The sequence below is a fragment of the Pogoniulus pusillus genome, unplaced genomic scaffold, assembly GCF_015220805.1.
Source record: "Pogoniulus pusillus isolate bPogPus1 unplaced genomic scaffold, bPogPus1.pri scaffold_58_arrow_ctg1, whole genome shotgun sequence".
Taxonomy (NCBI): domain Eukaryota; kingdom Metazoa; phylum Chordata; class Aves; order Piciformes; family Lybiidae; genus Pogoniulus; species Pogoniulus pusillus.
Window position 1 is genome coordinate 972,091 of NW_026974711.1, and position 12,369 is coordinate 984,459.

General features: G+C 61.3%; 1 protein-coding gene across 3 annotated transcripts in view; it reads right to left on the minus strand.

The window, feature by feature from the left end:
- ASIC1 (acid sensing ion channel subunit 1) overlaps positions 1-12,369 on the minus strand; it is a 37,438-nt gene that overhangs the window by 5,341 nt on the left and 19,728 nt on the right. For 2 of the 3 annotated variants that reach the window (XM_064141502.1, XM_064141503.1), the window contains exons 5-9: positions 3,138-3,288; positions 1,541-1,668; positions 1,182-1,332; positions 1,017-1,073; positions 783-936 (exon numbers count right to left, since the gene is read on the minus strand). In XM_064141502.1, coding sequence (XP_063997572.1) covers positions 783-936; positions 1,017-1,073; positions 1,182-1,332; positions 1,541-1,668; positions 3,138-3,288 — 641 coding nt within the window. Of the gene's footprint in view, positions 1-782; positions 937-1,016; positions 1,074-1,181; positions 1,333-1,540; positions 1,669-3,137; positions 3,289-4,472; positions 6,755-12,369 lie in introns of those variants that run through there. The other variant, XM_064141501.1, reaches the window with a different exon arrangement.

A 12,369-nucleotide genomic window follows, 5' to 3' on the forward strand; every position in this document is an offset into this window, starting at 1 on the left:
CTTGAGCAACCTGGGCTAGAGGAAGGTTGGAACTGGATGATCTTGAAGATCCCTTCTGACCCAACCCAATCTATGGATCTGTGGCAGAGGCATCACCAGGCTGAGCTTTGGGATGGAGGAGAACTTCAGTATCTGGGGAGGGAGCCCTGCAGAGAAGGGCTTGGAATGACAGGAGGAGGAGGAGGAGGAATGGGTTTGAAGTGGCAGAGGGGAGATTGAAACTGGATGTTAGGGAAGGGTTCCTTAGAGTGAGGGTGGAGGCACAGGTTGAGGGTGGTGAGAGCCTGGCACAGGTTGAGGGTGGTGAGAGCCTGGCACAGGTATCCCAGGGAGGTTGTGGAGCACAGAAGCACCAAATGTGATCAAAGATCACATTTGGTGCTTCTGTGCCCCACAACCTCCCTGAAGGTGTCCAGCACCAGGTTGGATGAGTCCTTGAGCAACCTCCTCTAGCTGAAGCTGTCCCTGCCTGTGGCAGGAGGGTTGGAACTGGCTGAGCCTTGTGATCCCTTCCAACCTAAACCATTCTCTGATTCTTATGAACCATGGAATTGGTTTAGTTGGAAGAGGTCTCCAAGGTCATCCTGTCCAACCACCAACCCCACACCACCATGACCACTAAATCCTCTCCCCAGGTGCCACATCCACAACATCTCCAGGGATGAGCACTCCACCACCTTGCTGAGCAGGCAGTTCCAGTGGGGCTGACCACTCTTCCAGCAAAGAAATTGCTCCCATTCCATGCCCCTATGCCAAGATGCCAGCCCAGTGCCACCTCTTACCCGATGTACTGCTCTGACTTGTTGTACTTCTTGGCCAGGTACTTGGCAGAGGCTTTGCTGGGGATCTTCACCATGGAGAGCTCCTTGCCGTAGCGAGTGACGTTGCAGGGCATCTCGCAGACACAGTACTCATTGTCCTTCTCCACCAGGAAATCTGGGCAGGGGGAGAGGGAGATGGAGAAGTGGAGAAACCCAGAACCCACAGCTGGGTCCCACAGGGCTGGGCAGCCTCACCTAGGGCCGGATCTGCGCACTCCTTGTACTGCTCCGGGGTGCAGTAAGGGGCATCTCCTGCGAGGAGACACAGAGTGGGGGTTGCTGGTGGGATTGTGTTTGGGGAGGGTGGGGGTGGGGTCCTGAGAGCCCCTGGAGGGCAGAGGCTGCCAGTGAGAGGCTCACCTGGCATGTGGACCATGCGGCAGTTGCAGTTCTCCACCAGGTAGCGAGTCTCGCAGTCGATGCGGCAGGCGGTGATGCTGTAGGTGTCATAGAACTCCGAGTCGCCCACCACGGCCTTGCAGTCGCCCCAGGGAGGTGGCAGGTAGATGAGCTGGGAGGGAGCAGAAGGCAGGGAGTGAGAAGAGAAGCTCCCTCCCCACCAGCATGGTGAGGGGACAAAGACCCTCACTGTGCTGGTCTCCGAGGGTGGAGTCCTGCTCTCCATCCGATGCGGAGGGGCAAGGGTGGGGGTTGGTGTCCCACAGCACAGGGAGGGAGGGAGGGAGCATCCCAGGCACCAGCCCCACCCCAGGCCCTACCCTCTGCTCCTGGCAGGACACGAAGGTCTGGAAGCCAGGAGCCACCCCGAAGCCCAGCTGGTCGATCAGAGGGGGCTCGTCCTGGCTGTGGATCTGCACCTTGATGCCAGCTTCAAATGAGGTCTCGTCTGCAGCAGAGACAAGTGGGGTGAGCACAGCCCTGAACCCCAACCTTCAGCCCTGTGCCAAACGTCTCCTTGTCTCCCCCAGCTTCCCCTGGACAAACTCATCTGTTCACCTGTCCCTCCATCCAGCCATGCATCCAGCCATGTCCAGCCATGCATCCATTCATCCATGAATTCATGCATCCATTCATGCATTCATCCATCCATGCATCCATCCATGCATCCTTTCATCCATCCATGGATCCATCCATCCATCCAACCATCCATCCATTCATCCATAAATTCATCCATGCATTCATCCATCCATGCATCCATTCATCCATCCATGCATCCAACCATCCATACATCTAGCCATGTCCATCCATGCATCCATCCATCCATTTATCCATGCCTCCATACCTTCATCCATGCATCAACGCATCCATCCATCCACCCATCCATCCATCCATTCATCCATTCATCCATTCCTCCATCCATCCATCCATGCATTCATGCATCAATACATCCATCCATCCATCCATTCATCCATGCCTCCATACATCCATCCAAGCATCAATGCATCCATCCATCCATCCATTCATCCATGCCTCCATCCATCCATCCATCCATCCATCCATTCATCCATGCCTCCATACATCCATCCAAGCATCCATGCATCCATCCATCCATGCCTCCATATCTCCATCCATGCATTCATGCCTCCATGCCTCCATGCCTCCATCCATCCATCCATCCATGCATCCATGCATGCATGCATCCATCCATCCATCCATCCATCCATCCATCCATCCATTCATCCATGTCTCCATGCATCCATCCATCCAAGCATCCATGCATCCATGCATCCATCCATCCATCCATCCGTCCATCCATACCTCCATACCTCCATCCATGCATTCATGCCTCCATGCCTCCATGCCTCCATGCCTCCATCCATCCATCCATGCATTCATGCCTCCATGCCTCCATACCTCCATCCATCCATCCATCCAAGCATCCATGCATCCATCCATCCATCCATTCATCCATGCCTCCATACATCCATCCAAGCATCCATGCCTCCATCCATCCATCCATCCATCCATGCATCCATGCATCCATGCCTCCATCCCTCCATGCATCCATGCATCCATGCCTCCATCCATTCACTCTACAACGTCCTTGTCCCCTCTGACCCCCCCTGCTCCAGCACCGGGGCGCAGCAGCCAAGTGCCTCTATTTATAAGCCGGCGATGGCTGCTTGTCTAAACGGGTGGGGAGTTGCCATGGTGAAGAGCAAAGACAAGGAGGTAAAAACAGAGAAAAGGACCTGAAATGATGAGAAAAGGCAGGAGAGAGCCTGAGGAACATGGACTCGTGGGGTGAGGAGTTGGGAAGGGGCCGGGAAGCAGCGCGGGGGCCGGGGAGCAGCCCGGCAGGGGCCAGGAAGCAGCCCGGCGGGCACCGGGGGTGCTGCTGCGGCAGGGAGTTACCTGTTTCCCCCCAGACCGGCAGGTACTCGTCCTGCTGGATGTCCAGCATGATCTCCAGGCCGTTGCCTGTGCCCCCCTTCATGCTGATGAGCCTCGGCTTCCCGTCCTGGCCCGCGTTGAAGGTGTAGCACTTCCCGTAGCGGGTGAAGACCTGCAGGAGAGGACAAGGAGCTGAGCCTGGAGCCCCTCCGCTGGCACCACAAGGCGGAGCTAGGCTGGCATCGGAGGCTCTGAACCAGACATCCCCAGCCTGGAGGTGTTTGGATGAGGCTGTGGGCAGCCTGAGCTAGGGTAGGGTGTCCCTGCCCATGCCCATCCCTGGAGGTGTTTAAGGCCAGACTGGATGAGGCTGTGGGCAGCCTGAGCTAGGGTAGGGTGTCCCTGCCCATCCCTGGGGGGTTGGGACTGGCTGATCCTTGGGGGTCCCTTCCAACCCTGCCTGATTCTGTGATGCTGATTCTCTGCTTCTTTGCCCCAGGCTCCTACCCCAGGACTGTTGGAACTGCTCAGCTTTGCCTGCCTAGAGGAGCTGTTCCTCACCAGGGCACAGGGATGGCTTGGACTTGGAGGAGACACTTTACAGACTCACAGCACCTCACCCCCCCAGGCCCCACAGCAGCCTCAGCACCCTGAGATGGCAACACTCAGCACTGCACCAGCACCAGCTCCTTCTCCACTCTCTTCTCTATCCCTTCCCAGGATGGAGCTGGTTGGGATCTTCACCCTCCCCATCCCTCCTTGTCCATTCCAGACGACGCCTCCAGCAGCCCACAGGTCTCCATGCCACTGTGTTGCTGCCAGCCCAGGCAAGGGGCATGACACCAGTGGGTTACAGATCTCATGGTGCCCCACAGGCGGTGGTGATGCCAGGATGGAGGTGCCAGGCACCTGCTCTGCCAGCACAGCCCCGAGGCTGCTCCACCAGCCAGACTCCACAGTGTCACAGGATCGTTTGGGCTGGAAGAGCCCTGCCAAGACCACTGAGTCCAACCACCAGCCCAGCACTGCCACTAACCCCCACCCCCGAGGGCCACAGACGCACCTTCATCGAGCACCTCCAGGGGTGGGCACTCCACCACCTCCCTGGGCAGCCTGTGCCAATGCCTGACCACTCTTGCAGGACAGAAACTGTTCCTCACGTCCAACCTAAACCTCCCCTGGCACAGCTTCAACCACCGCTGGCCCCTGCCACCCAGGTGCCAACAGACGGGGCCGCACCCTCAGCCCCGTCCCTGAGGGAGCTGCCAAGGACTGGCACTTGTCGAAGCCTGATTGATCCCAGGCGGTGCCAGCTGCAGCTCCTCCCTCTGCCTGGCCACCCTGGGGGCTACTCACCGCCGCGAAGTCGCCGGGGCCACACTGCTGGCCGCGGTAGCTGCAGCTCAGCAGCATGTCCTCCAGCTGGTGGCAAGTGCGGTTAAAGAACCCCCAGAGATTGAGGGGTTCCTCCTGGTCCCTGGGGCCAGGCTGGGCCGGGGTGAAGCCCAGCTCCATCCCGGACTCGTAGTCCACCAGGGGGGCCAGGTAGAGGAGGTCCTGTTGGCTGAGCTGCGAGAGCCGAGCCCGGTTGATGTTGCAGAAGGTGACGGCAGGGAAGAGCATCTCGGGGCTGTCCTCCTCTCGGAGCAGCGTGACGTGGTGGTACTGCAGGTAGTAGGCGATGCGGTCAGCCACCTGGGAGAGGAAGAGGGAGAGGGAGAGGAGGAAGGCCACAGCCCACAGAGCCTGCCGGGCACCCAGGCTGCCCTCCACGAAGATGTGGCTCAGTCCGTGCAGGGTGCAGCTGCTGGCGAAGGTCACCAAATCTGGGGCTGCGCCTGGGACCTCTTCCTCCTTCTCTTCATCCTCCTCCTGCCCGTACAGGAACTCCTCTGTTGTGTCCTCTCCCCTCTCAGTGGCTGCAGCATCTCTTGGTCCTTCCTCGCTGGAGAAGGAGATGGTGCAGAAGATCTGGAGAGGCATTGCTCAGCTTGGGGGTCTCGGGTGCAGCCTGGAGGTCCTGGCTCTGGAGTGGAGGTCCTGGCTCTGGAGTGGAGGTCCTGGCTCTGGAGTGGAGATCCTGGCTCTGGAGTGGAGGTCCTGGCTCTGGAGTGTTGGTCCTGGCTCTGGTGTGGGATTCTGGCTCTGGAGTGGAGGTCCTGGCTCTGATGTGGAGCTCCTGACTCTGGAGTGGAGAACCTGACTCTGGTGTGGGATCCTGGCTCTGGTGTGGAGGTCCTGGTTCTGATGTGGGCTCCTGGCTCTGATGTGGAATCCTGGCTCTGATGCCAGCTCCTGGTTCTGATGTGGGCTCCTGGCTCTGATGTGGGCTCCTGGCTCTGGCGTGGGCTCCTGGCCGCAGCGTGGGGGTCCTGGTTCTGATGTGGGCTCCTGGCTCTGGCGTGGGCTCCTGGCCACAGCGTGGGGGTCCTGGCTCCGTGTAAAGGTCTTTGGTCTGTTTTGGGGATCCTGGTTCTAGCGTGGGAGGTCCTGGTCCCTGTCCCACCACAGCTTGGAAGTCTTCAGTGGTGAATTGATTCCTCAGGGTGTGGAGGAAAGGGGCTGGGGGAGAGCAGGGGAGGAGGAAGGAGTAAGCTCAGAGAAGGGAAAGGCAGAAGGGACAAGGAGCAGGAGAGGTGAGCGGGAGCGAGGGAGAGGAGCAGAGGGATGCTCGGAGGGGACGGAGCGCGGAGGAGATCTGAGGAGCCGGGAGGAGGAGCCAGGGGCGGTTCCGCGGGCTCCCCACGTCCCGCGGGGCTGGCCGGCTGCGGCTGGCAGGAGGCAGCCGAGAGGTCACCAGAGCAGAGATGTCACCGGCTGCAGAAGCACAGAGGCACAGACCGCATCGCGTCGGAAGGGACCCTCGAAGGTCATCTTGTCCCCTCCGGCCGGCAGGGACACCTCCGGCTAGCGCAGGCTGCCCAGCGCCGTGGCGAGTCTGACCTCGGATGCCTCCAGGGATGCGATTTTGGGGCTGCCTGGGGGGAGGGGTCCTGTTGAAACACGACTCAGCCTGCCTGCTGCGTGCCCACACTGCCCCTCCGTCCTCGCCGCGGGCACCGACGGTCCTGGCAGCCCAAGCGGCTGCTCCAGCCAGGGCTCCCTGCTCTGTGCCAGGCTGTTTCCGGAGCTGCCATATGCTGCCACCTTCGGGCTTCCCAGCAGGGCAGCTGGAGCCAGAGGTTTGCCCCGGACGCCTGTGCCACTGTGCTGCTGCACTGCCTGCCCAGGTGGTGCCAGCAAGGCTGGGTGTGTGCTGTGCTGTCCCCGTGGTGTCTCCGTGGTGTCTCCTGGTGCTCATCCTGCCCTGGCAGCGCCTGCCCCTGCCGGCTCATCTCTCTGTGCCAGTGAAGAAGACATCCCAGGTGGTTCCAGGTCTGTCCTACTCCAATCCAGGATTAATCTTGGCAGGATTTGGGCACTGCCAGGCTTTGAGTGATGACTCCTGCAGAACCATGCTGTCACCTCAGGTTTCAGATCCCCCTCCCGTGGGCACAGCTTCTCCCAGGGGATGGCATCCAGGCTTGGTGCTGGGCTGGAGGTCCTGGGAAGCTCTAAGGGAAGCAGCCCTGGTGCAGGGTGGTGGGCTGGAGTTGGCAGCTGGGCTGGCTGCTGGGAGGGAAGGCATCTCCTGCCCACAGCAGCAGCAGCACAGCCTCTTCTTCTGCTTTGCTTCTTTCCGGCACTCAGCCCTTCAGAGAAGCAGCATCCACAGACCACATCCATCCCAGGTGCCCACAGAGTGAGCTCCAGCCCCGTGCCAGCTCCCTGGCTGCCACCACCAGCCCCGGGGAGGGTAAAGGAAGCATCTAAATATGGCAGCACTTTGGTGCACAAGAGCTGGACAGGAGGTGCTGGTTGATGCTGCTCGGGGGTGAGGAGGACATCTCAGCCCTCCAAGTTTGGCTGCTGGGCACTGTGGGGACCACAGTCCCTAAGCATAGCCCAGCCCACGGACGTGGGCACCACCAAACTGGGTGAGCAAACAGGAGCAGGGAGCTGGCACAGATATGAGCTGGCTCCAGTTAGCAGTGGACTGGGCAGGATGTGCACTGGGAGGGGTCCCTCCAGTGCAGCCTCAGCCACGGTGTGACACTGCACCAGCCCTCAAGGAGCCATCCTGGAGCTCCCCAAGCTCAGTATTCCCAGTAGGATCCTTGTCTCTGAGGGACACTGGGATATGCCACAAAGTAGGGATGCTGTCAGCAGAGAGGAGGAGGAGGAGGAGGAGGAGGAGGAAGGGGGAGGTGACCTTGGGGACCAGAGCCAGAGCCAGCACAGGATGAAATTTCATAAAGCTGAGAGCAAGCTCCTGCCTTTTGGGAGCATCCCAAAGAGTCTGAGCTGGAAACCAATCCCTGGAAAATGGGACCAGGGAGGTGGATTGGGTAGTTGGGCACCACTGTGCCATAGGCACCAGGTCACATCCCAGCCCTTCACCTTGGGTGGGGGACAACAATCCTTCACCCTGGGGGGTGGCAGAGCCCTGGAGCAGGCTGCCCAGAGAGGCTGTGAGGTCTTCTCTGCAGAGCTTCCAGCCCCCTCCCTGGCCAAGCTGCTGTGGGTGCCCTGCTGGAGCAGGGAGGGTTGGACTGGGTGAGCTCCAGAGGCCCCTTCCAACCCCTCCATGCTGGGAGCTGAGCTGCAGCTGCACCCTGGGCAGAGTTTCACCTGGGAGGAGGTCTGGGGGCTTAGCCCTGTGGGCACAAGCTGGGTGCCAGCTGGGTGCAAGCTGGGCTGGTGCTGGAGGATGCCTCTGGCAGGGCTATGAGCTGGGGGGGGGATTTTTTGCTGCTCCCCAGCTCTGGGACAGGGAATTCTGTGCAGAGAGAGGAGGAGGAGGAGAAGGAAAAGGGAAGAGAAGTCCAAAGAGGTTGGTTGAGCCCCGGCAGGGCACCCACAGGTCAGCAGCACAGACCTGGGACCCTGTGGGCCATTCCCTGATGATGTCCATGAGAGGCTGATCCCAACCCGTGGCGTGGGGCAGGTTTAATGTGTCCTGTTGGCAGCAGCTGCAGCAGAGAGAGGGAGATGCTGCAACGAGAAACCATCAGCTGGAGCCATCAACCTGCCTGGCTCAGCTTTAGCTGCTGGAGGGAGCTGCGCCCATGCTTGTCCCGCAGCCCGGGGCGGGTGGAACGAGCACGGTCCCGGCTCCGGTTACCACCACCTGTCCCGGAGCTGACACTTGAGCTGAGCTGAAGGTGACCCTGGCACAGCCCCGATGACACCAAAGACTCAAGGCAGCACCTCCAGCCTCAGCCAGCGGGCGTGTCCCCGGCGTCGCAGGCAGGAAGGTGCCCTCCTGCTTCGTGGCAGTGGCTTTGGAGATGCTGGAGGAGTCCTTGGGTTGGTTCCAACTCCTCCTCCTCCTCCTCCTCCTCCTCCTCCACCAGGAGTTATTTTTACCCTCTCTCAGGTAAAGCTTTGGTGGGGGTGGGGGAGAGGAATGGGGTGGGGTGGGGGGGAGAGAGGGGGATGTGGGAGGGAAGGGGGTGGGGTGGAGGGGGATGGGGTGGGAGAGAGGGGGATGGGATGGGAGAGAGGGATGAGGTTGGGGGAGGGAGGGATGGGGATGGGGGGGAGGGGGATGGGGGGGAGGGAGGGGGATGGGATGGGAGAGAGGGATGAGGTTGGGGGAGGGAGGGATGGGGATGGGGGGAGGGGGATGGGATGGGATGGGAGAGAGGGATGGGGTTGGGGGAGGGAGGGATGGGGGTGGGGGGAGGGGGTTGGGATGGGAGAGAGGGATGAGGTTGGGGGAGGGAGGGATGGGGATGGGGGGGAGGGGGATGGGGGGGAAGGAAGGGGGATGGGGTGGGGGAGAGGGAGGGGGATGGGGGGGGGATGCTATAATTAGCTGTGACATCAGCCCCTGTGGCGGCGCGTGCTGGGGATGCTGCCACCACGCCCCGAGCCGCTGCTGGGGGGGGACCGAGGAGGCTGCGATGATGCTCGATGACCTCCTCCCTGCCTCGGCGAGGAGGGACACGGCACAGAGGCAGGAGCTTGTGGGGTTTATTTTTCCCCTCTCGGCTCCTTGTGTCGTGCGGTCGCTGTCCTGGGGCACTTCTGCCGCTCCGCAGCTCCTGCCGGGCTCAGCCAAAGGAGGTTTCCCGGAGCGGGGGGGAGCACGGAGGCGGCGGAGGGGAGAAGGAGGAGGGGGGGAGGGAGGGAAGCAGGAGTGGGGATTTGACGGCAGCAACAGCACATTTCACAGCCTGTCACGCTTTAATGGCAGAGGAGATCAAAGCTGGGATGGAGTTATTCATAGAGATAAACCAATCCCCGAGGAGGCGAGGAGAAAACAACGCTGCCAGCTCCGGCATCCCGGGGCTGCAAGCGGCAACCCAGCCCCGGGGAGGCTGTTGCAGAGGGAGCCTCGGGGGGAGCTGGACCTGCTCTGCTTGGTGCCAGGTGTTGGACCTGCTCTGCTTGGTGCCAGGGAGCTGGATCTGCTCTGCTTGGTGCCAGGTGTTGGACCTGCTCTGCTTGGTGCCAGGGAGCTGGATCTGATCTGCTTGGTGCCAGGTGTTGGACCTGCTCTGCTTGGTGCCAGGTGTTGGACCTGCTCTGCTTGGTGCCAGGGAGCTGCTGGGCCCTGCCAAGGGCTTAGAATCACAGAATCAGGCAGGGCTGGAAGGGACCACAAGGATCAGGCAGTGCCAACCCCTGCCGTGCCCAGGGACACCCTACCCTAGAGCAGGCTGCACACAGCCTCAGCCAGCCTGGCCTCAAACACCTCCAGCCATGGGGCCTCAACCCCCTCCCTGGGCAACCCCTGCCAGGCTCTCACCACTCTCCTGCTCAACAACTTCCTCCTCACCTCCAGCCTCACTCTCCTCACCTCCAACTTTGCTCCATCCCCCCCAGTCCTGCCACTCCCTCACAGCCTCAAAAGTCCCTCCCCAGCTTTTTTGGAGCCCCCTTCAGATCCTGGCAGGCCACAAGAAGGTCCCCTGGGAGCCTCCTCTGCTCCAGCCTGCATAGCCCCAACTCTTTCAGGCTGTGCTCACAGCAGAGCTGCTGCAGCCTCTGAGCATCCTCCTGGCCCTGCTCTGGACACTCTCCAGCATCTCCACAGCCCTCTTGGCCCAGGGGCTCCAGAGCTGGATGCAGCACTCCAGGTGGGGTCTCAGCAGAGCAGAGCAGAGGGGCAGAATCCCCTCCCTGGCCCTGCTGCCCACACTGCTGCTGCTGCAGCCCAGGCTCTGCTTGGCTCTCTGGGCTGCAAGTGCACACTGCTGGCTCCTGCTGAGCTTCTCCTCCAGCAGCACCCCCAAGTGCCTCTCCTCAGGGCTGCTCTCCAGCCTGGCACTGCCCAGCCTGCATTGGTGCTTGGCATTGCCTCAACCCAGCTGCAGGACCTTGCCCTTGGCCTTGTTGAACCTCCTGAGCTTGGCTTGTGCCCACCTCTGCAGCCTGCCCAGCTCCCTCTGGATGGATCCTGCCCCCCAGCCTGGCTGAGCACCACACAGCTTGGTGTGGGCAGCAAACCTGCTGAGGCTGCACTCAGTGCCTCTGCCCATGGCACCCACAGAGATGCTGACCAAGACTGGTGCCAGGACTGACCCCTGAGGGACTCTGCTTGGCACTGCCCTCCACTTGGCTGAGCTGGGGCTGAGCTGGGCTGCCTGCAGCATCCTCTGTCCCTGCAGCTGCCCACACACAGAGCCATGACATCCCAGATCATCCACTCCAACCATCAGCCCAGCCCCACCACGGCCCCCAAAGCATGGCCCCAGGTGCCATGGCCACAGGTTTCTTGCACAGCTCCAGGGATGGACACTTCACCACCTCCCTGGGCAGCCTGTGCCAGGCCCTGACCACTCTTGCAGGGCAGAACTGTTCCCATCAGTTGGTGCAAGGCCACAGGAGCAGGGTTTGGGCTGGATGTTGGATGCAGCTGAGGGCCACACCACAGCTGGGCTGTGCTGTGCTCACCACATGGCTTCATCAGCTCAACACTTTGGCTTGGCAGGGACCCCGAAGCTCCTCCAGCTCCAACACCCCCACCGTGGGCAGGGACACCTCCCCCAGCCCAGGGTGTTCAGGGCCTCATCCAGCCTGGCCTGGGACACCTGCAGGGAGGGAGCAGCCACAGCCTCCCTGGGCAGCCTCTGCCAGGCTCTCCCCACCCTCATGCTCACGAATTCCTTCCTGCTTTCCAGCCTCACTCTCCCCTCCCCCAGCTCAGAGCCATTGTCTCTTGTCCTGCCACTGCCAGCCCTTGCCAAAAATCCCTCCCCAGCTCTCCTGGAGCCCCTTCAGGTCCTAGGAAGCTGCTCTGAGGTGTCCCTGGAGCCTTCCCTTCTCCAGGCTGAACAGCTCCAACTCTCCCAGCCTGTCCCTGCAGGTTCTCCACCTCTCTGACCAGCTTCATGACCTCCTCTGGACCAGCTTCAGCACTTCCATGCCCTTGGGTGCATTGCTCTGCCCCTGTGTGTCCCCCTGGAGCCTTCTCTTCCCCAGGCTCAACTCTCCCAGCCTGTCCCCATAGGATCACAGACCCAAGCAGGTTGGCAGAGAGCTCCAAGCTCAAACAGCCCAACCCAGCCCCCAGCCCTGCCCAATCACCCAGCCCATGGCACTCAGTGCCCCAGCCAGGCTTGGCACCAACACCTCCAGCCACGGGCACTGCACCCCCTCCCTGGGCAGCCCATTCCAGTGCCAATCACTCTCTCTGACAACAACTTCCTAACAACATCCAGCCTGAGCCTGCCCTGGCACAGCTTGAGGCTGTGTCCCCTTCCCCTGGCCCTGCCTGCCTGGCAGCAGAGCCCAACCCCACCTGGCTACAGCCTCCCTGCAGGCAGCTGCAGACAGCAATGAGCTCTGCCCTGAGCCTCCTCTGCTGCAGGCTGCACCCCCCCAGCTCCCTCAGCCTCTCCTCACAGGGCTGTGCTCCAGGCCCCCTCACCAGGGGAGGTTCTCCAGCCCTCTGCTCACCTTTGTTGCCTCCTCTGAATCCTCTCCACCACTTCCACATCCTCATCTTGGGGCAGAACGAGCTGCTTTGGGATGAACCTCTGAGAGGCTCCAGATCCCTTCCCAAAGCCTGGAGTAAAGGGCAGCCCTGGGGCAAGTTGAGCCAGTTGGGCTTGCCTGGGCAGCCCAGGATCTCAGCTGGGACTAATCCTGCTGCCCCTTATCAGATGCTGCCACCTTGCCTGCGCCTGCTCCGCCAGCCAAGCTGGGCACAGCCTGTGTTATCCAACCCTTTATCCCCCAGCTTAGAGGCTTCACAGTGGCT